We start from the raw sequence: 27,980 nt of genomic DNA, 5'->3' as shown, positions 1-27,980 counted from the left end.
CTGCATCCCAAAAATATCGATAGCCCGGCGTTGCCACTGTGGAACAATGCCAACTCTTACCAGTGCTGCCATATCGAAAGAAAATAAGTGTTGTTTTTCTGCGGCGTTAATAAACAAAGCAAAAATAATTCGAAAACTACGCGTTATTGGGCTGTGCAAATGGAGCAACCAGCTACAGGAGGTGCCGCTGTCCAGCCGGGCGTGTCCCCCGCCCTTATCCGCGACACGGAGCACCTACTGGACCCCGTACTCTTCTCCAACGACAATGGGAGCTTCAAGTTGAACACAGTGCCCGCATTTAGGTGATTATATGGTGGATACGGGGGACCAGGGGAATCATGGAGACTTCTGCCGGCGGCAGTGAATCATCCATTGCGTTTCCAAACCAAACCACTGATAATGTACCCAATTAAACCCATTCCCTGTGCTCCCACAGCCTTCATCTGCTTATCTCGACTGCAATTTCGATTGTGGGAATCGTACTGGCGGCCTCGTTTCCAGCGGATCGACGTTGCGATGCCTACTTCATAATGCTCTATCTGCGGGCCACCTTCTGGGTCATCACATATGTAAATAATCCATTCCGTGGCTCTGTCAATTCCGACCTACCTCAATGTCAATGGTTTTCCAGCTCTTCGATCATTTTGTGAAGAGACAACACGACAATCTGCGCATGCAGGGCTACCACGACTTCCATCGCGAGACGAAAATGCAGAAGGGGATTCCCCTGCAGCTGGTATCCCTGTGGAACTCCATGCTGCTGGCCGTCCAGGCCCTGATCCATCACTTCTACGCCGAGAACTTCTGGGAGCACTGCGCCGCCGGCTGGCTGTCGCCAGTTAGCTATGTGACCGCCTTCACCGTGGCCGAAAATGTGGTTCTAGCCGTCTCCCACAGCTTTTATATTGGTAAGGAGAGGTCTTAAATTGGATAGGTCTAAAAATATATCAGGGAGTATCAAATTGATACTATCAATGCAAAATCCCTATCTATCCCTTTTTAAAAATTTATCATGATATGATCGACAGCGAAATTGTTAAGGGGTTATATACAGTTGTGATAGATAAAAATCTATTATTTTTATTGCATATTCTTGAAGTATATACTTTTGAGAATACTCTCACAAAAATTCATAACGATTGGAGCATTAGAACCGAAGTTTTAGCTATTTATAGCGCACTACCTGCACATCGGCTGTTACAAACTTGAAACTTTAAACGCGATTATCTCAGAATCTTTTTTTTTTCGAAATTACCTTTGCGGTGGACACGATTACTAAAAAAGTATTAATTCATTCGACACCAAATTTTGAACGAAGGATTTTCAATTTTTTTGAAAACTTCTTTTTTTAGAGCATACAAATTTAAAATTGTATACCTTGAAAAAGTACATTTTTTGTTACAACCGTCGCCATTTTTTTTTTTTAATCAACATTTTTACAAATTCTTTGTTTAGGGACTAGGCAATACAATATACTAACGAATTTTTTTGAATTGGGGATTTGAGATGAACCGTTCTTGGGATGTGATGTCCACCGCAAGTCTTGGAATTTGACCATAACATTTTTATTATTTAATATTTTTTTATGAAAAAATTTTAATAAGTACCCAAAAATATGTACTAAACAACGCCGGCAAAACATAAGTAATTTTTGTGTCAAAAAAAAATCGGTAAAGTTTCATTTTTTTGTGCGGTACAACTGTATATAACCCCTTAAATAAGAAACGTATTTTTAGCCAAAAGCTTTCTGATTTTATCTATTTTCTTAGCTTATCTATTTTAAGTAATGACATGAGTAATTAGTTAAGTTAGGTTTCTGACAAAGGGACTGATGAGTCAGGGACCAATCAGACTTAATTCGTTTCCAATACCTGTTTTCGTTTTTCGCAATAAATTAGTCATAGACACTTGGATAAAGTAAAAACCGGTTGGGTAAATCCTAAGATTTTCACTCGAATAGTGTTGGGCCAACTTTAAAATAATTTGTATATAAGTTTAATACATATTATTTTAGTAATTAATGTGATTTTTTTAGATTTTTATGTCAATCCGTTATGGGTGGAATTTGCTACTGACCGTTTTTTAGAGGTCGAATTTTATATTAGTTTAGATATTCAGCAAACGATACAATGAATCTGCAAGGGCCTTGAAACTTGTCTCCCTTTACTCATTACAAAATATCCATTCCAGAAAAAGTGCGCAAATTCAACAGCAACAAGCTGCCTCCGGATGTTCTGCGCGGTGCGGATCGCGCCGGTGGTTCCTTGGGCCTCATGCAACCAGGAGGCGACACTGAGGATTTGCTGGAAAAACAGGCCGACCTCATCGAATATCTACGTGACCACACACACAAGCTCAACCAGAAGCTGCACCAAATGCAGACCAACGTGCGACCAGTGAGGGCTCCTCAAATTCCTTAAAGACAAGCGTCTACATATTTCTACGTATTATATTTTTACTGGTGGTTCTCTTTTTATTTTTAATTATTTTGTTCACGACGAAGAAATATTCTTCAAGGAGATCAATTGCAAAAATGCAATTGGGCGCTAACGAAAAAATGTAATATTAAATTGTAAATACAGAGAACGCAATTCTTAATCCGCGATCAAAGACTAAGTTCTTAATCCGCGATCAAAGACTAAGTTCATTGAATTGTATTATACAAACAAGTGTGTGTGTAAAAAATTATTAAATTAAAAATGATTTATAAAAATATTAACAGGCCTCGTTTCAATGGCCATTTAGCAAGGCTGCGGGCACGGTTAGAATCTCCAGCGAGTTATCCTTCGAAGATGTGACGATCTGTAAATTTGGAGTGAGTTGTAGTATTTACGCATTCAAGGGTAAATTTTGTTAACTTACTTTATCGCCTGCAACTGCCAGGGCTAAGACCAAACGGCCAGCGCCCTCGAATCGACCCAATTTGGTTCCAGCTACCTTGTCCAGGACATAAATGAAGCCATCGTAGCAGCCGACTAGCAAATAACGCTCTCTGTAGGTCACAATGGACACAGCACCATTGCCGCAGCTTAACTTTTTGACCAAGTTTCCAGTCTAAAAAAGGATACAAATTGAAATAACTTTGGCCAACTTGAAAGTCATCTAACATCACTTACGTTAAACTCCAACTGATAGATCTCGTTCCTCTGTGTACCACAGTAAATGTGTCCATCGTTCAGGAGCATACTGTAGACATTCAGACCTTCTGGAATGCAAACGCGACGCAGCAGCAAGCCGGTGCCAGCATCGTGCATTTGGACAAAGTTTCCCTTGCATCCGAGAACAAGGATCTTTCGTACACCTTCCTTGGTGGCTTTAATGGCAATAATGGATTGGCCTGTTGAAACCAAAGGCTTATCCATTACCTTGTTCGTCTGGAAATAGTAAGTTTTGTGTTTGTTATTATAATGATAGCTTTATTTCGATGTGTAAGTTTAAATATATATTTTTTTTAATATTTCTAATTGTAATAAATTTATGGGAGTGCAGAACATAAAATTTCCTTAACTCGAAATCTCTTTAAGGCCTAGTACTCACTTCAATCAAAAAGCCTACGAAATGAAAATCTCCATACAAAAGTTTATTTATTTTTTATTTTTGTATAGAAATTTTCATATCGTCGCCTTTTTGATTGAAGTGAGTACTAGGCTTTAGACAAAAAATTTGTATTGGAAATGGAAAGTATCATTGTACAATGTACGTCGAATGGTAGAATACCATTCTATAACTACCTATAACTCACATTTTTAATGGCTATGGTTTTTTAAGTTTATGTATTTCAGATTTAAAAATACTTTAAAAATCGAAAAAAAAGTTTCCTTCTGAAAAAAAAAGAAGAAAAAATCCTTTGGAGATGCGGGGCATCGATCCCCGTACCTCTCACATGCTAAGCGAGCGCTCTACCATCTGAGCTACATCCCCGTTGTGAATTTACCTCTTTTAGTAGCCCTCACAAGGTTTGGTCACACATTTACCGTCTTTGATTTTGAATCTACTGTCGTTACCGTGCTCATTAAAATTCCGTAAATGCATCGTCATGAAATTAATGCGTTCGGTCCCGTAAGCAAAACGAAATGGTCAAAAGAAAAAAATGCCCAGCGAACACTTTTGTGCCTTTATAAATAGACATTGCGTTTGTGAGAACTATTTTTAAAGTATTTCTGTAAAGTATGTATGTGTATACATTTATACGGTGTTATGATTAGATAAGCAACTTATCTACAAATTCTATTAAGTGAGATTTTTGAATGGTAAACTGATGTCTTATAAACCATTTAATGTTTTCTTTATTTTTTAGTATTTCCCTTTTGCGATATTAAATTTACAATTTAGTTTGTCTTGTTTTTATAACATACAATGTTAATGATTGAAATTCTCTATGTTTAGGCATAGGGATTGGAATAAGGTCTGCGATCAAAATCTCCAGGTCGTTCTCCTTTCCATTCCTCGTGATTCTTGCAGGCAGCGCAAACGACAAGCGCCAGCAATACGAAAAGCGACAGGAACTTCATCTTAGGTTACTGATTGTACAATGAATATTTTCTTATTAAGATGGAAAGACTTGGGATGCCCGTATTTATATGAGTTGCATTAGGTGATAACAGCGCATATAGAAATTCCCCTTTGGGGAAGTACTTGAGCTGCTTGCTTTCGGTAATCATTCCTTGGGATTCACAATGGACCCAACGAGGAGATAATCAGAACAAAAAGCTACAAAAATGGCTTGGCCCATGCCGTCTTTATAAGCCATGCCTATATAGAAATGTGCTTACAAATGTATAGATTTTAATAAGTTTTCTCTAAAAAACGAAACTTTTTAAAAAAGGTTACATGTTTAAGATGATCATTAAACTATTAACCAAAAATAGTTTGATTTTATAGTTTTTGACTCCTAATTGGTTTCAGTCTCACTTAATTTTCTTAAATGGGTAACCGAAAATATTTAGCCAACTAGATATTTGTATATTTACAGAACCTTTATACCTAAGATCCCACTAGCACGCTAATGTATCAGAAACCCCTATGGTGTTCTTGTGAAAATAACTATAGCTTTTAGGAAAGCAAAATTGTTATACTAAGTACAAATTGTGTACCCAAAAACCATTAAAAATAAAATGTAGAGGCGTGCAATGGTATATGTACATAGGTATAGCTCATAGCTCCTCCAAGTCACTATAAAAAAAAAACTGTTAACGGAACGAGATGGAGCGATGTAGTGCACTTTTATCTACCGTTATATCTTCAGCCATTCGCCAAGATGGCGTCCGGGCACAGAGTGCAAGGCAAGAAAATACAAATAAATTGCTTTTGGGGGGAAATTAGATACACTGAAATGGGGAGTTTATTTAGTGGTTGCAGCCTGCAGGAGATATTCCACATTGCCACACCCCCACCCAACTATGTGTGCAATTTGCCACGGCGAACAACAATAGAAAAGCTCACATAAACACGAAAAAGAGTTAATGGGGGTGGAGGGGGCCCACATAACGGTACAAACAACCAACCCGAGTTGGCCAAGTCGGCCAATGGGAGAGCGGTACGAGCGCACCAGCACACCAACACACCGGCAACAACAAGCCATAGACAGGGCGTCAGTTTCCAGAAACACAACACAACAAAACAGGAGCCAACCAGCAAGAAAAGCCCACGCCACAACAACAACAATAGCAACACAAAAACAGGAGCTACGAAGGACGAGAGAGAAAGAGAGATAGAGCAAGGGAAGCAACAGGCACGAAGACAATTCCAATTGCAGCGCCTTGGAAGGCTCTCTTCTCCCACTTGCAGCCAAAGAGAGAAAGCTGAGAGAGAGAGCGCAGTCCCGTTACTCGTGAGAGAGTGAGAGCTTCAGCTTCGTCGGCTTGTATTTTATTTAAAATTGTTTTGAGTAAATAGCATATAAACATTTTATTTGCTGCTGCCAAAAAACTAACGAATGGCAGTAACTATATGCAACTAACGGTGAAGTGCAGCGCAGAAGACATGCGCAGAAAAAAAAGCATTTAGGGAGAGTGAGAGAGAGTGAGTGCTGTGCCGGCAAAATATACCGTTAACTAAACAGGCACACATAAAAACTTAAATAAACAACAATAGAGAGCACTGGCTAGTAAGAGAGAGAGAGAGGAAGAGGGAGAAAGTGCGAGCAAGGAAGCAACATCCTTTCTTCCCAATGAGTGTGCGAGCGAGACAGCAAGATAGTGCTGCAGTTTGCTGTTGTTTGTTGCAACTAACCCCCAGCCCTCGTCCTACATACATCGATATATAGGTATGTATATCCAGACTCAGCCAAGAGGCTATATACTCCCAGGACTCGTAGTCCTCGGCCAAACAACGTGCAGCAAACACGGCACAATAAAACACAAAACACGAGCCAAAGCTAAATATCAAGCAATAGCAGCACGGCTGGCCAAAACTGCAATACCAGCAACGCCCTCTATGTGCTCCCTGCTTCCCAATGGGGCGTGGCATCTTTGCATATTTACCAAATAACCAAAGCTCTAGACTGCACCTACCAAGGATTCAAGTACAGTACCCACCACCCACACTACAGTCGGCAGTACAATTGCCTGCATCTGCAATACAATGGCAGGTACAGTTGCCTCATCCCTGGCTTAGTAAAAAACGTAGTTGTCCTGCCCCCTTTCAATGAATAGTAGGCCACTTGTCTCCGCCCCTCTATATTTCAAGGGAGTACAGTTGCCTCCTTAGGACGTTAGTTATTTTTCATTTAAAAAACCATGTACAGTTGCTACTTAATAAACTTAAGACCAGTTTGAAATTTAAATGTTCATGTTTTCTATTTCCATTGTTTTTTAAGAAACTACAACTAAAAGCTTAAGCACCTCCTCCATTTTGTATTTCCCCGAAAAAGAGTACAGTTGTGCACAAAAGAAATAAACGCAGTATAAACTCGAGCCATGAGTTATCAGCACGTCGCAGCCATAAATCGAATTTCTGCCAGAATTAAGACTTATAGCTCTACTCTCCCCTCAATGTAAAATATTCTAATGAAGTATCAGAGCTCAGGACCAAAACTCTCTTCCTCCTTCATACTATCCAATTTGTTAAATTCGCGAGTGTAAAGAAAGGAAAAATGAAAAATAAATTCGATTTGATTTCCATTGTCTAGACTTTTGTTTTTGGCTTTGCTCATTGCCAATTCGTTAACTCCTGGTGTTCTTGTTGTTGCCGCGCAGGCAAGGTGTGGACTCGTCCTGTGTGTGGTGGCTGTCCTTTTCGCAGGATTCGCGAGTCGCAGCTCAATATTTTAATTGAAATTGTTCAAGTGTTTGTTTGACAGATAAATATTTAATGAGTCAAATTAAGTGGCGAAAATATATTGAGAGACGATTGATTGACCTCCACACGGTGGGAGACCTTCCAATGAGTTATTGGTCTGGCTGGGAAATTTTCATTGGAGTGGCATAAGTAAGATTGAGCAGGGAAACTCTTGAGAGCTTTACGCCTAAATTACTGTTATTTTACAAACTTAGCTTAAGGCCACTAAGGTTATAGGCAATTTATAATTTCCTGTTAATAAATAAATAAATAAATAAATAAATAAATAAATAAATAAATAAATAAATAAATAAATAAATAAATAAATAAATAAATAAATAAATAAATAAATAAATAAATAAATAAATAAATAAATAAATAAATAAATAAATAAATAAATAAATAAATAAATAAAGTAATAAATAAAGAAATAAATAAATAAAAAAATAAATAAATAAATAAATACATAAATACATAAATAAATAAATAAATAAGTAAATAAATAATTTAAAAAAATAAATAAATAAATAAAAAAAGAAATAAATAAATAAACTTTTATTTTATTTACAGTAATATGTAAAGTTTATTCAACTCACCAGCACATTGAAGGTAGATATAATTCCCCATCGGCTGCCAATAAAAGCCAATCCCCAGGCGATGTCAATCGATTGCAGGGGCTCCTTGAAGTACACCGTTTCTATAACGCGTTCCAGATTCTGTAAAGGTATAAAATAGTTAGACATTATAGGGTTCTCCCTGAAAAGAAACCTTGTGACCAACCTGCAGAGATGACTTCTTAAAAAATCCATCGAGCGATGTCGTGTACAGAAAAGAATCCTTTTCGCTGATGCACATATTCGTAATGGCCTCGCTGTGCTTGGTGATCTTCCGTTCCAGCTTGTGACTGACCAGGTGGAACATGTAGATATCCCCATCCTCGGCGGCGGCTATTACGTACTCTCTGTAAATCTTTATCTGGGTGATGGGGCTTAGAACACAGTGCAATTTCCCCATCGGTACAAAGCTCAACCTGCACTGCTCTTTGGAGTCGAGTTCTGACCAGTGTTGTTCAAGTTCGTACGGTGGTTCCTTGAGAAAGGAGCTGGGAGCTTCGTAGGACATGTGACAGATGGGTTCTGGTGGCGGTGGTGGTGGTGGTAGCGGTGGTATTATAGCCAGTGGTTGATGGGTCGGATTAACTGTAACACTGGCTTTCGGTTTACTGAGACGCGATTGCGAAAGTTTGGGCGAGGTATCAGCTATTGACTCATCCACTGGCTCTTCCTTGATATTTGATTGAAGGCTCTCTTCAGATTCCTTTTCCTTGGCTTGCTGCTCCTTCGTCTTATTACACTCCTCCTGATCAGCCATCTCTTGCTGCAATTGCGCTATCAGTTCGCCCGACTTCTGCCTTTTGACCACTTTTTTCTGTATTCTGGCCTGACGTTTGGGCAACAGTTTCACTACCATAGGTCTTCTCAATCTGGTTCTACTTCTAGTTCGCCTGGCAATCGCTCCCTTGTTAGAACTCTCCTCCTGCGTTGATTCCTGAGTTGATTCAGCTGGAGGCGGTGAATTTCTTGGCTTGACGACTGGCACAGAAGATGCCTGACCTCGGGAAATCATCGAGTTAATCAGCAGAAACTTGCGACTCTGCAGCTCTAGACTAAGCATCTCCAGATCAGATTTCTCCTTCTGAAATTTCATTATCATCTCCTCGAGAATGCTGCGACGGTTTTGGTTTTCCAGCAGACGGCGATCGATATCAACCAGATTCTGAGCAACCATATCGCCCAAGTGGCCCAAAGGTTCGCTTGTCTTCCCTCCTCCAGCCAGCATGCTAGAATAGCCACCGGCCGAAAAATGGGATAGGCTGGGATCCATGGCCAAGAATGGCAGTCCAACGGGAAAGGGCTCGGAAGGATTTTCACGGGCAGTCTGGGGTAAAGTTGTTGGGGCGGAGGAGTCCATTACTGGTAAAGTCTGGCGAGCGGATGAAGTTGGAGGACTCTGGCGACTAACTGAAACTGGGGTACTCTGCCGGTCAGGCGGTGATGATGACGATGACGCCTTGGGCGTTTCCTCAACTGGGGATACTGGTTTTTTGGGGCTTAACAACTGCGCAAGCTTTTGCTCATCCTCCTGCTCTCGACGTCGCTGTTTCTGCAAGTTTACCACGTTAACGATCTCCCGGAGGAGAAATTCGATAGCCTGGCGATTGTCGGCTGCTTTGAGATTCATCTGCATCTTGGCTATCTCGATTTTACTAAATGTCTGAGAATTGTGCTCGGAGCTTGTTACCACACAGGAGATAAAGTGCAGGCGGCTCTGTAGATTTGTTGAAAAATTGCGACGATAGCGATCGGTGAGAGCCTCTCGCAGATGGGGTAGAATCAGTTTCTCGAAGCTGTCGACCACATTTTCTGCATCGTTCTGGAGTTTCAGCTTACGGCGCCTTTTTGTGGATTCACTGCTGCACTGGGAGCTTGTGGAATGATCACTGGCGGCATCATCCACGGTCGGAGGTTCAGGTTCTAGTACTACCTCTAACATCTGATCAATGTTTGGGGTAACGATTTCTTGCTCAGATTCATCCAAGTCCATATCTACAACGCCATGATCTTCCTCCTCTTCATCAGAAGAGCTCAGGAGGTCAATAACATCTTTAGAAGGTAATGGTTGCACTGTGATTGGTGAGCTGCTAGATTCCCGTTTTATTTCCATTTTGATGGGAGTAATATTCACTGGAGGAGAAACTACAGAAGTGATTTCCTTTTCAGAAGTGTTCCTTATTTTTTTTGTTACGGGTTCACTAGGTTTGGGGTCCTCACTCTTAATATTTATTTCTTCAGCGATATTGGTAATTCTTCCAAATGTTGGGGTTGGCAACAAGGGCGGACGATTCTTTCGTAAGCCCGCCAAAGTTTTGACCTCATCGGCTGCCTTCAGCCTTGCCATCAAATCCATGGACCTCTTCATAGAATTAAAGGGTTCCGTGGGTTCTGTGAGAGCTTCTTCTTGAGGATTTGACTGGGGGATCTCTGCACCAATATTTTTCTTATTTTTCCCTTTTCCTTGAAAGGCTTCCTTTAATTTCTTTTTAGGGCTTTTCTTTTTATTGTTTTCTTGTAAGACCTTTTTTCTGCCCCTTTTGGATTTTATACCATTTTCTGGATTATCTTCTTGGTTTTGATGATTGATCTGCCCTTTCTTTTGAAGTTTCTTATCCTTAATGCACTGGTTGCTATCTTTGATAGTCTTCTTAGTCTTCTTAACACCCGTTTTTATTTCTTTACTGACCGCTACAGATTCTTCTGAACCTTCTGCACTCTTGAAAGTTTCCTTTTCAGAGCCTTCACTTTCTTTGACTGGGCTGGGATTTTCCTCGCTGTTTTTACTCGACGTTGTATCTTCCTTAGAATCTTGGACTTTTTGACCTTCTGATATGTCTATGCCGAAACACTTTCCGATCTCCTGCAGCAGAAGCTCGGGCAATTTGATGGCATCTACTATTTCATCCTCGACCAGTTCCTTCACCTGATTATCCTTGGGCTGATCCAATTCGATGGTCTTTAGCTGTCGACGGATCTCGTCGCGTAAACGTCGCCTGGCCTGGAGCTGTAAGTGTTGTTCGTAGATGGTGTCGCCATTGTTGATTATGTACTTCAGACTCTCCTTGTCCATGCTAGCAATCCGATCATTGATGATTGCTTCATTGTCTTCGGCATTACTAGTACTCCCGGCTATGTGATTACAGTTACTTACTGTCCTTCGACGATTTCGGAGGGTGGGTTTAACAGCCAGGCGACCAGGACTGGCGGGACTCAGAGAAGGTTTCTTGCCCAGAAGATTCTCTTGGGTTACTGCAAAGAGTTCCTGCTTCAGTAGCTCCGTGAGGGGACGCACAGTAATACGGGGATATGATTGAGCAGCCTCCGAACACGAAGCATTCTCATTGGAGAGATTTAGTTTCTCTATTAGGAATCGACTGATAGTTGGTAGTTCTTCTGCGCTTTGATCTGATTCCTTCTGCTCTTGAGTGGGAGTTCTCTCTATTAACTCAGAAGCTTTAGATTCATTGACTGGCTCGGTAGCAGTGGAGCCTTCTTTCAACCCATTGGTTTCTGTGCTTTGATCACGTTTTGACGCAACTGTACTTATTTCACTTGCGTGGTCTTTGCTTGCTATTTGATCTTTATTTTGCACGTGTTCAGTTATTACGTCTTCAGTTTGATCCTGATCTTGAGGTTCTTGAGCTTTAGAAGTGTCACTTTCCCGTTCACAGTTATGTTCAATATTTCGTCTAGTGTCACTTGGATTTTTGCTTAGACTTGAACCCGTTTCGTCATTATTATAAGGCGATTTAGAGAAACTATCTCGACTTAGACTTGAATCACGTTCATCCCTACGATAAGGCGACCTCCTTGACTGATATCTGTGGTAATGGTCCCTATCCCTGTCCCTGTCCCTGTAGTGATAATCTCGGTACCTCCCAGAGTAGCCTTCATCGGAATATCTAGGTTTCCTCTCATGAAAATCAGTTCTCTTAGAATAATCTCTCTCCTGGCGTTGCTGATTTGAACTGTGACTATCCGAATGCTCTCGATTTCCGTAGTTTGAACGCGGGTATGGCGAATGCCTTTGATTATAATTGGTCCACTACAACATTTTTGTTGATTAGAACAATCAAGTATTCAATGCTTTTTTTTAACTTACCACTCTATTGTTATAAGGACCACTGAAATGAAATAGAAAAAGATATGCATTGTAAGTAAACTCTTTTCTAATTAATTACAATTAGACGAATTACAAAAACATAACTACAGAACCGCCGCGAATGGTGAAAACTTTTGCAAACAATAAAGGAATAATTAATGTAATCAAGCAACGTGCCCGGAGTTTACTCGTAACTTTCTGGCACGTAAGAAAACGAACGGAGAAATGAAAGAAAGCTGCTGCATTAATTTAACAGATTTAAAATTTATAACCACAGTACCCCTGACCCCATCCGCATTTCTCAGGACTTCCCATCCGCCAAAACTTGGCCCTCGCTATTTGTGTATGCAAAGGTGCGAATTCCGTTGGTCTTTTGTTTTTTTTTCCCCCAGAAAAATCTCGTTAAGAAATGCTAAAATATACGACCACAAATCTTTGCCGTCGCCCTTTTCGTTAATGTCATTTGTAACATGGACTAATTAAAAATTTAAAAGTAAGAAAGTTTAAGTCCGAATCTCTAAAGAATGTAAATAAGAATTTTTTGATTCGGTTAAAAAGCTTCAAGAATTTAATAGATTGGATATGAAATAGTATTTAATAATAATAATGGTCACACAATACCTGCTTAAGGAAACTAATTGAACGCTACAATATCCTCCAATTTACTTGTCTCAAGTAAGAACTTATTGCCACAAAGCTAAAACGGCAGTGGGTTTCCTTCCCCAAGCCAAGCCAACATTTAACTTGATATGTTTTGGGCTTTAATTAAAACCAAACAAAACAACACGCTTCTTGTCAACGCCAAAACAAAGAGTAAAAGTTGAAAATTACCTCAAGCTGTTGCACACGAGAAAAGGCGGCGAACCCTTCAAGTCACCCTACTAATTGTTAAAACTCCTGCCCCAAAAACCCGAATCCCCCCAAGTTCTTGTTTATCGGGGAAACATTGTGAAAACATGTGGGAAGCGTGGCTGCGCTTAAAAACACATTACAAGTACAAGACAATTAGTTTGTCTCATATAAAACGGGAATCCCCCAAGCCAAGCCGAATTTTGTTTGTCAGCCAGCAAGAGTTAAACGTTTTCATATTTATGAGCCTCGTAAAACTCAATGATATACAAAATTAATGACAAAAACGTAGCAAGTGGCGCATCCACTCTCTGGCGAATCGTAAAAGAAATGCTACCTCAAAAACTTTTGTCAGCATTTACCTGCCAGCGGAACGAAAGTGGAGTGGAAGTACGGCCAAAGTTATTCAAGCGTCGTGTAATTTTAATTTCAAGACAGTCTGCGACTTTTTAGTTCAAGTATTTCAGCTTGAGGAGCACTCATCTCATTCCATCTTTTACATTCCCTTTTTATTTTGGACTGTCTATCTACGGGTGTCACGTACAATTTTTGTTCCTTTTTTAATTGACTTTGGACCTGCGAGAAGTTTATTAGTTGAGGGCGACTTTTTGGCTTGATTTGAGCAGTAGGTTCTCGCTTGTCTACGTGTTGTGTTCATCCTGCTCATTAGAAAGGACTTGTCACATACGCCACCGTGACTTTCGCTTTCTTGAGAACCGTTTCCGGTTCCGATAAGGGAACGCTTTATTGTTGACTCTGCTGGGGTTGAGTTGGGACTACCAAACAGAATCAAGTAGCATCCTTTTTCACTCATCACTGCATACATTTTCCCAAGTTTATTTTTTCTTTCCGCTATGCGTTATGCATATTAATTTTTTGTCAAGTGCCAAGAAGTCTGATTTCTTTTCCTGTTCCCAAATGTATTGGAAGAATTTTTAAGCTTCGTCTTCCTACGACTTTCTTTCTGTTTGGTGGTAAAAAACATTTTTTAATAAAATAATAAGATAGCAGTATATCCCTATCTGGTTGTCTTGAGTGTAATTTTTGTTTATCAGTCTAAAAATATAACATCAATACCCATAGAGACCCCTTCTCTTAAACTACGCCACTGTCTTTAATTGAAGCTTGGTCATGTCTTTCAAATGCCACACCCCAAACAAAGTTAAGCTGCAAACCAGTTCAGTCTTGGCCTACGAAACTGAAACCGGGTCATTTGTCGACTTGCATACCAACTACCAACGGTAAACTATGGGTAATTGTCCACCTTTGAGTGAGTCAAGCGGTGGATATTGAACCATTTTTCGAGTAATCACAACAAGGGGATGTAGCTCAGATGGTAGAGCGCTCGCTTAGCATGTGAGAGGTACGGGGATCGATGCCCCGCATCTCCAGAATTAATTTTTTTTTTACTTTCAAATATCCACTGGAAACTCTGCGGAGCCAAACACTCAAAACAATTAAAAATCTAGAAATAAATACATAAATTTTAACAACGACACGAAAACAGCTATGGCTTAACTAGCTTACACGACAAAAACTTTGTCCTGCAAAAATTGTGGAAAACAAAGTCCAAGGTAGGGAAAAAATTAAAACAAAAGCTTTTGCTCATAAATAGCACATCATGTATCATTTACAAACACCCAAGACCCGGCTACCTCAGACGTTCGAGGAGTTCGTGAAGCTGCCCGCGGCGTCCTGGGACCGTGTTTTTCGCCCCTTTGACAACTCCAACCCCAACTCCTGTTCCCAGGATTCAGTTTCACATCCGGATTCTGGATTTCGACTGCGCTGACTGTTCTGACTGCTGCGGCTGTCTGGTTAATTGCTGGCAAAGTTCTCTGCGATGCAGGGAGGTAAACAAACATTGGCATATTGTGCTGATTTATGTGCGACAATGTGTTCTCTCAGCCATTTCCACAGCCCTTGGACTACACTTCAAAAATAAGAATCTATCCTTAATATTTAATATTTAAACATCACATACGGCCCTGTTCTAGTTTTCACTTCCGAAAGTTTCACACGGATTCGAATTTCCCAGACCTGTTCCAAGACTCACTTCCGAAAGAACTGCACGGAATCGAATTTCCCTCTGTTGTTACTCTGTTAACTTCCGAAAAATTCACACGGAAACTTTCCGCCAAACATATGACAGGCGGATTTAAATTCGGCAGTATAAAAATTAATTCTTTAAATATACTTCGCGATAGCTTTATAAGTCAATAATATTTTTATGCTATTCTTTGATGTTTTATGTTCCTAATTGCATCATCGGAATCGAAATTATTTGCATATATGACTTATTAATAATTATTTTGTGGTTGCACCTTAAAACCCGGTAAATTCTAGCTATGACAATTAATGCAAATCCGCCGCCCTTGTTCTAAATTCCGCTCGGATTTGGTAAAAATGGCCTAGAGTTGTCACGGTATGGATATAGGTTAGAATTTCCTTGGGACTTAATCTAAACTTATCCGATAAGGTTAATGGTTCTTTTATAAGAAAGATAACACTATGCAGCATCAAAAATTAACCTCGACGAATGCTATATTTTTGGATTCGTTACGAATTCCCAAGTTAAACTGCGTTTTCCTAAAAGTTCCCCGACGCAAGTATTCTTAGCAAAAGGACCTCAAAGTTCGAAAAATGCTGAAATTGACCAACTTTGCGGAGCTCTCAGAGGCAAATGGATGCATGGCTTGGTTCGAAGTTAAAGTTTTTTAAAAGATACACTCTTTATCTTTCAAACCCCATACATAAAATAATTTTAGGATTTTTTTTTAAGGCAGAAATAAATTCCAAAAAACATAGTCAAAAAACTGAAAAACATACAGCTGCGGTCAAAGTAGTAGCAGTGTTGCCGCCTTGTGTTTTTAAAAGTTTGATTTTGTAATTTTTTCTTATCCAATTAGTCTAATAGTAAAATTATAATCAATACAATATTACCAGGAAAAGATCAATTACAACAACAAACTTTTAAATACACAGGGCGGCAACACTACTACCATTTTGACCGCAGCTGTATACTTTTATGTTTTTTGACTATGTTTTCTAGAATTTGTTTCTGCCTTAAAAAAAATCTTAAAAATTGTTTAAGTATAGGGTTTAAAAGATAAAGGGTGTATCTTTTAAAAAACTTTAACATAGAATCAAACCATGCATCCATTTGCCTCTGAGAGCTCCGCAAAGTTGGCCAATTTCAGCATTTTTCGAACTTTGAGGTCCTTTTGCTAAGAATCCTTGCGTCGGGGAACTTTTTGGAAAACGCAGTTTAACTTGGGAATTCGTAACGAATCCAAAAATATAGCATCCATCGAGGTAAATTTAAAAAGCACTAAAAATGCTGCACAGTGTAATTTATCCTAATTAACGAAATAAGTGTTTTGGCTCGGAATACCACATTTTTTCATGTGAAATTTGAACGGGGACATTTGATAGGGACTTTGTTTTGCGACTTTGGCATCTCTGTATGCTCTTGCAGTTTGCAATACTATGATTCCCACACTGATTTTTAATACTATTCTGTCGGGAGCCTTTCAAAACTGCGCAGGGACCAATGGGAAATTTTTTAAAATGTCCCTAGCAAGAAAGGGAAATTTAGTTCTGTTAAAGGGAAATCCGATAATGTTAACAAATTCACTTCCGAGTGAAAACTGGAACAGGCCTGATAATCTTGTTACTAAAAAAAAGGATATTAAAAAATTATTTTTTTCTTGAACTGGGGGAAATAAATTATTTTAAATATGCTACTACCTTAAAAACAATTTAAAATTATTTTCCGTTTGATCAAAATGTATTTATAAAGTTTGTAAAGAGCAGAAAAATTGGAGGGTTTTATAAAAAAATTTAATAAAAATATGTAATTATACAAAATAAATCCCTTTTTTTTGAGTGCAATAATGTGATGAGGGCGCAAATCAAATTACGCGTCTTGATTGTCGACATGGGGGCGGCATCTAAGGGATGCGGATGTGAGACTCCACGGATAATGCTCGCTTGGCAGCTACTACAAAGCAACCTTTGAATATTCATTAGTGGCAACTTCCACTGCCCCACCATGCATGTTAGTCCCAGAATGCAAAAGACAAAACTGCCGACGTCTGCGTATTTTACTTGGCAAAAAAGGGAAATAATCCAATTGGAGATGCGGGGTATCGATCCCCGTACCTCTCACATGCTAAGCGAGCGCTCTACCATCTGAGCTACATCCCCACATGCATGGAAAACGGCCAAGAGTGTCCGAAAAAGGTGTTCGGCTAAAGTGCAAGACAAGCCAAATTAACATTTGGCCAAGAGAAAGGCAACTTGTGGTCAAGTGTGGTTCGTTTTGGTAGCTATTTTTGGTAGGTATTCGATTGGGAGTTAAATTGAATTTATGCCAAGTCAAGTGGGTTGTTTCAGCAAAAAGTTATTGCTTTTCGACGTATTTCTTAGCATTAACAATAATTATATTAATGACTTTTATTTCTAATGAAGCAAATAAACAAAAATATTTTTCAGTAAAGTGGAACAAAAACAACTTAAGATACCGCATCAAAAACTGCGACTAATGTTAGTTAGTTGGTTATTTTGGAATGCATACTTAGCATTCACTCGCTTAAAATGGTAGACGTCTGGCGGACAGAAGCAGTAATATTAATATCGCTCTGGTTTAGATTCATCAAAGTAATTTCCAAATTTGAAGAGATAAAGAATGATCCATACGAATGGTAAAATTTTTAATTCATTCAAAATGTAAGACGTTGTAAGACTTACTCATTAATCATAAGAAAAACTTAAAAATGGTAAATAAATAAAGATAGGCCGTTGTTAAGGTAATGAATAACATTAATCAAAGCTTATCCAGAAGGTTTCAAAATATAACTCCACGAATTTGTTCCCCTGCTTCAGAAAGTGATGTCTTGATCCCAGCTATTTATTGTTCAGTTACCCAAGACCAAAAAACAAAAACCATTTAAAAATTGCAGCTTGCCGAAAAGTTTTCGAAGCTTCCCGCATAATCAACTCAATGCCTTGGACTTTTTTGCTAGGAAGAAGACTCCATGAAACAGCAAAAGTACGAAATAACAAACAAACAATAAAATATTGAGCACATTAATGTTTAGTCAGACGTAAAATTACTTTTAAGTCTACTTCGAGCTGTGGGCCAGGGACCTTTTCTCTGCTCCTTGGCAAAAAACCGAGACAATGCCAGGGGGATTGGGCTATAAAGACGTTAGATAAACGTTAGATGCATATTTATGATTTGACACTCCAGCAGTTTGTCGGGCAGGGAAAGGAAAATGGAGTTGGGGCACTTACTGTCTTACTGTCATTTTGCTATCGCGCTCGATAATGAAAAATTGTTCACTTTTGCCACATTGACAAATCCTCGAAGAGGGGAAGAAAAAACGAAAGCTGACGACCAAGATGATGGGCAACAATAATAAAAGTTTATGCCAGTACTCTGGATTTAATTAAGAATACGAAAAAGGCACAACTTCCAAACTTTTCAATTGCCAGATGCGCCGGCAAGCGTCTCGCCTAATCGGATTTTCACAGAATATTTTTTATGATTATTTTTGATCTTTGGGAATTGTTTGCGTTAATTAGAGCGAAGCTGTGAGAAATGACAGCTTAAGTAGAGACATTCGAGTGGTAATGGTCTGTTATTTAATTGGAAATAATTTTGAATATTTACTAAGAATATTCTTATAAACTGTAAAAATATAGGCTCTTAATAGGCAGTAATATTTGCTAAAAATTATTTATAAAATAATTCAATTTTTGTTTAAGCCAAATGTAAAATTATGTTCTAGGCTCACATGTTAGATTTAAATTAAAATTCTCATGTAACATGTAAAATATTTTGTATTTTTCAGTTAAGTAATAGCTCCTTAGGGCTAAGGCTTTATTTTACTACAATTTAAAATCCAATTTCTTAATCATTTTTATTCTAAGCTCACTTTGATATGTTCACAGATATTTATTCTAATCATTAAATCCCAATCATCGAAATAAAACCTCTATCAACTGCCTAAGGTGACAACTTGTTGACCACTCAATAAAACCGTATCACATCGAATATATGCGTAATTAACTCCGTATGTTTACACACACTGCTAAAACAACTGGATTGTTGACCACACACAAGCACATTCAGAAGTCCGGCAAAAGTTAACTCAATCACAATAATTGCATTGGCGTTAAATGGCCTCCTGTTGCGATATTCATACACACCACTCAAACTCAAAGTGTCACTTAATTGTTTATGAATTGCTCTCTCTGTTTGTCGGCGTGTGCGTGAGAATGCGAGTGTGTGGTTGTGCGATTGTGTGAGTGAAATATAAATCAGCCTGCGTGTTAGGCTATGAAATTTTTTGCTGTCAACATCGTGCGGTTGACGGACCGGAAACGGAAGTTGGTGTGTTGGTCGCCTGCGATTGTTGACGTTTAACTCGGATTGACTTTTTCTGCGGTTATTGCTTGTTTGTTTAGTAGTTTTGATTTGAGTATAGGGTTTTCAAATTTTTACCAGAGTTTATAATGAACTTCACGTAATTTTTTAGAAATGGAGAAAGTAATGAAGAGACCTAATTCCGATCAACTTTTTTTGCGGCAATTGCTTATTTGTTTTGAGGTTTGAGATGGAGTCATGGTTTATTAAGATGTTTAATACATTAAATTTAATTAATATAATAAGTAGATCTATCAGATTTGCCTTTTGACTAATTTCAAAGGATCGTTCTAAAGCGAAGAATTTCAAAATGCAAAAGTGTCTACCAATGTATGTATGTATATAGTGAGAGCAAATACATTTTTATGTTCTGGTACCACGTAACACACTTATATAAAACATTTTAAAGGATTAAACAATTTTTTTGAAAAAAACTCGTTTTAGCGTTTGCAAGGTAGCATCAAAGTTTATCACTCATACGCACTGTTGCCTTTGATCAAATAGTTATTTTAATGGCGGTGGCGTAGATTTCAGCCATATATTAGCTAATTCTAAAATCAAATGTTCCAGCAATTCGTAATTTCACAACGCTAGAAATAGGAGAACGTCATACGTGTCGTATAAGTAATTTTTAAGAAAACTTTAAAACCATTTCGCAAGGTCGAAATAAAAAAAAAAGTTTAGTTTTCGAATACATTTTTGCACACTTCAATCTGCCATGTGAAGGGGTGAAATTAAGATTTCATTTTTTGGACCGCCCTTTAATTAGAGGTGTAATAAAATTTATTCAGCGGACTAAAAACATCGCTGCTCATTATCTACATATATCCGTTTATATATCTTTCTGAAAAGTAGTTTGCCTTGATTGGCTAGTCTATTTTTATTGTTTGAAAATTTGCTATTGCTCCGTTTTGTAAAAATTAAAAACAAAACAAAAAAGTGGCAGCTAAAAAATGCATTAAATTGTTAACTTTTAGTTTTTTTCTTAAAAAAATTATTTTGGCTTGAAACTTTTGCAGTCATTAAAATATAATTATTAGTTATTTATGTATGTTTATCTGCATTTATTAGTCGCAATGCCCATAAATTAATAGGTTTCTCAGCGGATCGAGCATTTACCGTTAGGTCAACAACTGCACAATACACAACACTACACAACACAATACTGGGCAGTTCGTTTTGGGGGAAGTGCCGTTAGTGGCTTCGGTTACTATTTCGTTGTTTTCCTTTTTCAATTGGGGGCGGGCGAAGTTTAGAGAGCACAACACACAGCAATGGCAATATATGTAGCTGCAGCGGCACCAACGACAACAGCAGCAGTATATAACCAACTATACAACAGGACAACAGCACTCCTTCACACACACACACACACTTACAGCAGCATCGGATGCAGCAAACGAGCGACGAGCCGACGATCATAACGGTACATAACACGAAGTCACGGCCCGAGAGCTGCAGCAAAACAAAACACAGCACAAAACAATGCAAAATACAGCAACAACAACAAAATGTAACTAAATAGGATGCAGCAGTGGAAGTGGGGGGTTAGACCTCCCCCACCCTGCACCTACACCCCCTCCCCAACCCCTTCCATTCGCTTGCAACGCCGGCAGAGCGAAGGACGAACGAGCGAGCTGGAAAGACCGAGTGCGACTAACGGTAAACAGGCCAAGAAGGAGCAGAGAAATCCTCGTCACAGGAGCTTCGCCACTTCGCCTCTCACGAAGGACAAGCCGAGAGAGCGAGAGAGGAAGAGAGCGAGAGCCAAGCTGGGGGGAAATAAAATAAAATACAAGCAAAACAACATAAAACCCAACAACAACAGCAATAATAACAACAACTGCAGCACGTGCAATTAATAGATGCTCTCCCTCTCTCTCTCTCACTCTCTGTCTGTCTCTGTTTCATTCTCCCTCGCTTGTAGCGTTGCAATCCGAGATGCCTCTCTGGTTGGCTGTTGCATACTTCCCGGCGCCTGCAAGGAGTGAGAGTGTGTGTGTTGGCATTTTTGTTTGGTAAACTGCATATACAACAATACAATAAGCAAGACATCGACTGAGGTATGGGTATAGGATTTCTGGGGTCCTTTACATACCGCTCTATGTGTAGCATGAATGAAAATTCGGCGCATGCCATTTGACGGCCTCGCTATAAAAGTCAGTTAGGCCATGTGCACGGGCTCAGTTGAGTCTCAACTACCAGAGTCCCGACTTCGAGTTCAACTCCATCCCACAAAGAAGCCGCCAAAAAAAAGGAACCCCAAATACGGAAAAGTCCAGCTGAAAAGTATTTCCATCGCAGCTAGTCGAAATTCCTTGAGTTCCGCAGTTCCGCCAAAAGCGACGGCAATTGGGTACGCCCAACATTTCGGACGCGAGTGTGAGCCCCGCGCTAACCAAGGTGAGAAAATGGTAGATGCTGTGGTGAGTGTGGTGAGCAGAGTGCCTAGGTGGTGGAACTCCACATAGGATCGTATAAAATGGGGAATTACAAAAAAATAACTCATTACAACCATAAAACGCTGTGAAATGGATCTAAACGAAGTGAATTGTATTTTAGATCAACATGTGCCTAAAAATGATGGTGTATTGCCAAAATCTTCTGCATATGGGGTAGGTTAGGGGATCAGCCTTGAGAATTAAAACCGCCTGTATAAAAAAACAGTCGTAAATCATAATACAAATAAAAAGTGACCAATCCTGATTTAATAAAGCATTTGCAAATTTTTTTAATGTGCACAATGTGTTGTTTACACTCAAATGTCGTTGCGTATATTACTCTTTATTATTAATTTTGTTAATTATATCCCATTTTCGCATTTTCCAGAAATATCATCCTACCAGAATTGAGAATACCAAGCCCCTCGGCTACCAAGGCCACTACAACCATTTCAACGCACCATCAGTCAGTTCGCTTGGGTCGAACCTACTGTAAGTAAGACACCATGAGTTCGCAGATGAAAATGCAGGTCGCACGACCTCAAACGCAAGGATACACAAATGATCTCTTAAAGCGGTACAAATCAACGAAATCAAACCCTAATAGGGGTAAAAATCAAACTATAGAAAATTAATGTTATAACCCCCTAAATATTACAATCAAACGATATGTAACCAATTGTAGGGCCACTAAGTATGCCGATAGTCAATGTATTAGCCATATCTGTCAGAACCTAGAAATCCTTACTTAAACCATCACAAACTAGGGACAATGCATCTAAATAGGCAATTTAGTTATTAAGATCAATTACAATTAAATAACATTCACTGTAAGACTCCGAATCCGAACAGTTAGGGCTCAATGAAAGACAACCAATTGATATCGTTCGTATTTAACTTTTGCAAAGTCCCGCTCCAAGAGCTAAACATTGGTACAATCCGCTTAATCCGGGGCTTGTGTTCCGCTCAAACGCTTCGATTCCAACAAAATTATCCGGGAAATCCTTGAGATGGGGTGTCTGAACTTGCTGATCGCGTGCGCGGATAAATTCCATATGATGGAGGCCAGGGTCCGGACCTTTGCCGTAATCGGGTTCTACGAGCCGTGCGTCAAGCGGCTGTCGCCCCTCGCGTCGGTTGGGCGGGTGGTGGGTAACCATTTAGCGTTACACGTTGGGAATGCGTTCGCAAAAAAATCCTGTATTCGCAGACTTACAAAGATAACTAATGATATATGCATATTTTTAGAGCATGCTGCATGATCTTGTTTGACTGAACCTTTGTATTTGAAATCTTGTCTTAATGGTCCCATAGTTGCATAAATATTTTTTTATTTTAATTTAATATTATCCTATGAGTTAGTACCTTGACATATTTAATTTATTTATTTACCCTAAATGTTTCTTATTAATTAAATTAATATTAACAGGATACATTATAAACCAATTTTTATCAGAATAGAGAGCCTTAATTAGTTAATTCAAGACAGCTATAAGAAGGATTTAGTTAAGGTGGGGGTTTTCAGGAAAATGTTGTGTAGCATAAGTATGCTACCATATGAAAACCATATTTTCCATAGGATTTCAGCAAAAACCCCCTTGGAAATAACTACATATGAATGTTGTACTAAAACGAATGCGTTGAAAAATGAATTATATAATCTTTCATGAACTAATCAATGAATTCATCGGATTGATATGTGGATATCAACAAAAACTACTAGATATTTGATTCAATCAACCAGGTAGACCAGTTCTTTCTTAAAAAAACTAATAGAAAATTTTTTTTAAAAATTCAAGATACTTCATGACACGACTTTTGGCATCGCCACTCTTTCCCCTTTCCGCCTGCGGACAGACCTTGTTAACGCTTCTGGCGCCGTCAACGGCGTCCACCCAAGAAATGCATATTTAGCCAAGTGTTAATAATGCGGCTGCCACCGGGGGATCGTCCCTTTGGCGGGATAAGTTCTTATAGCCCGACTTTTGGGTTCGGTTAGCCGGGAAAGGTGCAAGCGTGCGTTAAGCCAAGGAGCTCACGCAAGGCAAACAAATACAGGGAGACACAAACAAATGGCACAGGGGCATAAAAAAACAAAACAATGGAAAAGTGAAGAAAAATAAAAGGGAAAACTTGCCTGTCCGCACGGCCTCGATTCCAGGGTCGCGAATTATATTTCATTGAGTTGTTCTGTCGCCTGTGGATGTGGGAGAAAACATAAATAAAAAATTAAAATAAAAAGAATGAAAAAAAGGAAAAGAAATGCATAACTAAACAAGGAATAGATGGGCTGCAAGTTGGGGCTGCTGTTAATTTTGTTATTCAAAATGTGCCTTTCCCGGGATTTCAAGAAAGTTGCGACGTTTATTTGCTTCCGCATTGCCAAGGTCCTTCCTTTACTTTATTCCCTTCACTGTCTTGGGATTTCTTTTGTTATCAGTTCTTCGAGGAGTGGTAAAGTTGATTTTTATGCTTAAGGCCTGCATTTGAGTTGATAATGAAGGCAGACATTACAAATACACCCCTGCCTATTTTCCGCAAGGATTTTAATTTAGTGGTCTATAATTAAAGGCGATTCGTTGGGGGAGGAAGTCAGGTGGCCAATTTGCACACAATAAAAAACAAGAAAAGGAAAGTCACTGTCATTGGAAGTCCCGCAGATACAATTTACTTTCGTACGTCACGTAGTTTCAACGTCAATTGCCCAGTTCGGTGGGTTTTCGGAGGAATGGATCCTGAACATTGAACGCACTCACACGGAAATTTCAATGACAGGCAACCCACAACCAGAGGCGTAGGCAAAAAGGAAGCCTGATTTTTAAAAAATAGGTACATATTTGTTATAATTTGTAAATGTTTGAAAACTTGTGTAACAGTTAAAAATTTTTTTTTTTTATTTGCCACCCCAATATTTTTTTTATAGTAAATTGACTGATACTTCATCCCCTACTCACTACGCTCATGTAAAAACAAAAACCGGCAGGACCAAAAGTATCTCGTGGATAGCCAGCCGCAGGCCGTTGGCCACCCACTTGAAAATTTATGTGTTAATTTTAAGGTGCCCGACGAGAGCAGCAGATGGGGAACTTTAGGAGGGATTTTTTCCTTTATACATTTTCTTTTTTTTCCTCTTTTTGTATTGGCCAGCATTTTTCACAAAGTTTTTCCAGGTGCTGCCAGGGTCAGGCGCCTTTGGTGGGTAATAAATGAGCTAATAATAAGTGAAATGTGCTTTTGAGTGACCCTAAACAATTGCTCCGAAGGGAAAGTGGTTGTGAAAGCGAAATTGGGGGAAAAAGGAGCGGCCCGTAGAAATGGCTGTGAAATTTCCGTTGGGCAGCTGAAAAATGCGCCAAAGTGTCGAAAATTCCGTTGGTGACATGAAAAGATTTGTTTATAATTAATTTTTACCTCTCCAAAATTTTTTTTTTGCTTTTGCTCTATGCTAAAAAAAAGTACGGAGCTAAAATTTGAAAACACGTGACGCTGAAACTTATTAATTGCATTAATTCCGTTGGTCAGCCGTTTTTTTTAAGGGAAATAGCAATTAACTGGGGATTTTACCCATTAATTTTTAGGAAAGAGAACAAAATTGTGATAAAAAAGAATTGTGTATACCCTTAAAATTAAATTAAATATAACCAAAACAAAAAGAGCAAGGAATACTGGAATGAATCCTTAAACTCAATTATAGTTGTACATTCCCTTAGCGCAATTTTTAATTGTTTTTTCTTAAAAAGTTCGATACATCGCTTGTCAAAATAGCGACTCTTCCGACATTTATGAGTGGTTCAATGTGTTTTCAATTTTTAAGACCGACAGAGAACAGCAAGGGACAAAAAACAAAAGGCAGCAGCAGGAAAAGCCACAAAAGACAAGTGTTGACGTGTCGATGGGGAAAAGCAAATGCCAAAAAAGCAGGACAGAGAAAAGCAGTAGTAGAAACACGGGTAAAAAAAGATTGGGAAAAATTTGTATCCGCTTGTTGCAAATTCCAATCAATTTTTGTTGTTCTTGAGGACGATAAGGGCGACTCATTTGCCGGAAAATTGAGTAGACATGCATATCCGCAGACGAACGGAAATGGTCAAGATGCAGGTTCGAACAGGGCCATCAATTAGACTTTTTTCGGAATCTGCTGCTGCTCCTCTGTGCGGCCTTTGTCTTGGGCGATGGAGTCGGCGGATATTTGGCCTGTTTGGTTAACAAGATGAAGCTGACAGAGCCGCAGGTTATGGCTAAGGACCAACGTCATTGAGACAAGCCGGTTGGCCCGGCAAACAAACAAACAAGCCGAGCCTCCTTCTACCAAATTTCATTGTTTGGCAACTTTTGCGGCCAAAATGGAATTTTGCGTTTGCCTAACTGGCAAAAAAGTGGCCAAGTAGTTGGGTGGTGGCGTGGATGTCCCGATGTTTCTCCATATGCCATGTTTTGATGTGTGGCAAAGTCTGCTGTGAATTGAAAATCGAAGTTAATATGCTCTGCAGACTGTGAAACAAATCATTTTCAAGTTGTTAAGGGAAATCGACACGTTTTTGCCATTTTATATTTATTATGAGCCTTTTTTGTTCTCGTTTTTTTCCCGCTTGCCAGCAGATGTTGCCAAAAGTGTCAGGGTGCGAGATGGGTGCTTAATGGCAATAAACCAAATATTTTGATGATATTTTATAGATAGTATATATGTATGTGGGATGAAATCGACTTTGTGAATTCTCCTTTTTATAAGGAAAATTATTATATGAAAATAAGTATCAGATTAAGTTTCCTAATAATAACTAACTAATTTATATTGTTAATTTTTTTGTAGATTTTAACAAGACTCTTAATGAGCTATTCGAATGGCATATATTTTCATTAATCTTCTTCAGCGGTAACCATTTACCCATAATTATAAAATGGATTACCAGCAATTCTTTTTATTCAGTCGAATTTCTTGTGTAAGGATGCGATATCACATTTCTTGGTAGCAACTTCAAAGCTGCAGGATAAAGACACTTGAATATGCAAAACAGAGAAACACAATTTCGTTTAGGTAAGCTATTTAATGGGGCGTTAGGGCAGACGGCTGAAAAAAATCTCGTGCGCAACACATTATATTTATGCGAAACTCAAAAAGGAACTGGGGGCGTCATAAAATTAGTAAGCACGTGAGTGGCCTGCCCTCATTATCATAAAAGAAAAATCATGCAAAAGCCGGGAAAATCTGCGAACGTTGGCAGTTTACTTTTCTAACCAAAACCACATAAATGTTGGTGACAGATTTAAAGAAATAATACTATCCTTAGGATTGTTTTGTTAACAAATATTTTTGAATGAAATTTAATCTGTCTTAGTCATTTTAACAGCACAATTAATCCTAAATCCTAAGAATATAAGAAAAGACATCTTAAATTTTCAAAAATATTTAGGCCATTGAAATAGTCTATTGTGCCTATCCCAAGGAATTAGGCAATGTACTGTAAGGAAACCTAGTAACATCGGCGTATTTTAAAATTACTTTATGTAAGTCGGATGTCGTTATCTTCAGATATTTGCGATACAGTTCCTATTGGAACACTTGTGTGACATATGGTCTTTAAGAAGGCTATATGCAACTCTATTTGGGGTCTCTAGAAAAAGAATAATAGAATTCGAAAATGGAAGGAAACCCTTTTTTTCACGTCCTGTCTGATTTGTAAAGAAAACTGTATTCAACATGTCAGGATTGTATTGAACAGACTCACCAGTTGCTGGGACTTGGGCCGCGAGACCGGGAACCCGAGTGTCCAGATCCAGATCCTCCGCCGGTGGCACTCCCTGACGGCCGATTGCCCGAATCCCCGGCGGCGCTTGGGGGTGCTCCTCCCGAGTCTCCTGGCTGCTGTGGTCCACTCATGACTGGGATTACTTAACAATCTAATGGCATTGTGATGACTCCGGTAGGTAGTGTTTATTATGATTAAGGCATATGCGAATCACATTTGGCCACTGGACCGCGTTTGTACTGATTGGTTTGGTGCTTCAAATCGACCGACCGAATCGATCCGCCAAGCGTCCTGAGAACATTACTGCGTTCCGTTTTTGATTTTTGGCCGAAAGATTGCACAGAAACTAAACAAATTGCAAAATAAATAAAATAAAATCCAGAACGTTTATAAAATTTCCGAGAGAGCGAACGCAGACAGCTGATTTGTTATCGATTGCAATACGAAGGGGAAATCGGGCGTCAACGTTGCCACCTCGCGCCGCAGTCTGGCGGCAATTCAAAAAGATAAAAATGA

General features: G+C 39.0%; 3 protein-coding genes, 1 long non-coding RNA gene and 3 other non-coding genes across 8 annotated transcripts; 3 read left to right on the top strand and 4 right to left on the bottom strand.

Annotated features, from left to right (window-relative positions):
• Positions 1-49: 49 nt before the first annotated feature.
• Positions 50-2,719, top strand: LOC108066641 (transmembrane protein 192). Its single transcript, XM_017155259.3, has 4 exons — positions 50-302; positions 437-569; positions 632-908; positions 2,191-2,719. Exons 1-4 carry the CDS (start codon positions 160-162, stop codon positions 2,418-2,420), a joined length of 783 nt encoding a protein of 260 aa, XP_017010748.2. The 5' UTR covers positions 50-159; the 3' UTR covers positions 2,421-2,719.
• Positions 2,663-27,897, bottom strand: LOC108066640 (zinc finger protein 106). Its single transcript, XM_017155255.3, has 8 exons — positions 27,444-27,897; positions 23,855-23,914; positions 11,995-12,016; positions 8,059-11,937; positions 7,875-7,994; positions 3,117-3,374; positions 2,863-3,054; positions 2,663-2,802 (listed from the first exon to the last, which is right to left on the bottom strand). The coding sequence occupies exons 1-8, from the start codon at positions 27,593-27,595 to the stop codon at positions 2,731-2,733; spliced, it is 4,755 nt and encodes a 1,584-aa protein (XP_017010744.2). The 5' UTR covers positions 27,596-27,897; the 3' UTR covers positions 2,663-2,730.
• On the bottom strand, positions 3,849-3,921 carry TRNAA-AGC (transfer RNA alanine (anticodon AGC)). Its single transcript has one exon. It is a non-coding gene; the product is annotated as a tRNA-Ala (tRNA).
• On the bottom strand, positions 4,281-4,551 carry LOC123003525 (uncharacterized). Its single transcript, XM_044396290.2, has one exon. It carries the CDS (start codon positions 4,509-4,511, stop codon positions 4,383-4,385), a length of 129 nt encoding a protein of 42 aa, XP_044252225.1. The 5' UTR covers positions 4,512-4,551; the 3' UTR covers positions 4,281-4,382.
• Positions 14,162-14,234, top strand: TRNAA-AGC (transfer RNA alanine (anticodon AGC)). The gene has a single exon. It is a non-coding gene; the product is annotated as a tRNA-Ala (tRNA).
• TRNAA-AGC (transfer RNA alanine (anticodon AGC)) lies at positions 16,980-17,052 on the bottom strand. Its single transcript has one exon. It is a non-coding gene; the product is annotated as a tRNA-Ala (tRNA).
• Positions 17,393-17,948, top strand: LOC138913694 (uncharacterized). 2 transcript variants are annotated; one of them, XR_011419501.1, is made up of 2 exons: positions 17,393-17,624; positions 17,690-17,948. It is a non-coding gene; the product is annotated as an uncharacterized lncRNA (long non-coding RNA). The 2 variants fall into 2 exon arrangements; XR_011419500.1 differs by having other exon boundaries at positions 17,687-17,948.
• Positions 27,898-27,980: the final 83 nt, after the last annotated feature.

Source organism: Drosophila takahashii, chromosome 3R, assembly GCF_030179915.1.
Source record: "Drosophila takahashii strain IR98-3 E-12201 chromosome 3R, DtakHiC1v2, whole genome shotgun sequence".
Lineage (NCBI taxonomy): Eukaryota > Metazoa > Arthropoda > Insecta > Diptera > Drosophilidae > Drosophila > Drosophila takahashii.
Note: the sequence above shows the minus strand (reverse complement) of the source record. Positions and strands in the feature narration are given on the sequence as shown.

Coding starts and splice junctions, on each gene's coding strand:
- LOC123003525 (XM_044396290.2), bottom strand. CDS start 4,511: ATGAAGTTCCTGTCGCTTTTCGTATTGCTGGCGCTTGTCGTTTGCGCT.
- LOC108066641 (XM_017155259.3), top strand. CDS start 160: ATGGAGCAACCAGCTACAGGAGGTGCCGCTGTCCAGCCGGGCGTGTCC. Junction 570..631: donor CCTTCTGGGTCATCACATAT/GTAAATAATCCA, acceptor ATGGTTTTCCAG/CTCTTCGATCATTTTGTGAA. Junction 909..2,190: donor CTCCCACAGCTTTTATATTG/GTAAGGAGAGGT, acceptor TATCCATTCCAG/AAAAAGTGCGCAAATTCAAC.
- LOC108066640 (XM_017155255.3), bottom strand. CDS start 27,595: ATGAGTGGACCACAGCAGCCAGGAGACTCGGGAGGAGCACCCCCAAGC. Junction 12,017..23,854: donor AATCGAGGCCGTGCGGACAG/GCAAGTTTTCCC, acceptor ATTTCATTTCAG/TGGTCCTTATAACAATAGAG. Junction 7,995..8,058: donor TTAAGAAGTCATCTCTGCAG/GTTGGTCACAAG, acceptor ATACCTTTACAG/AATCTGGAACGCGTTATAGA.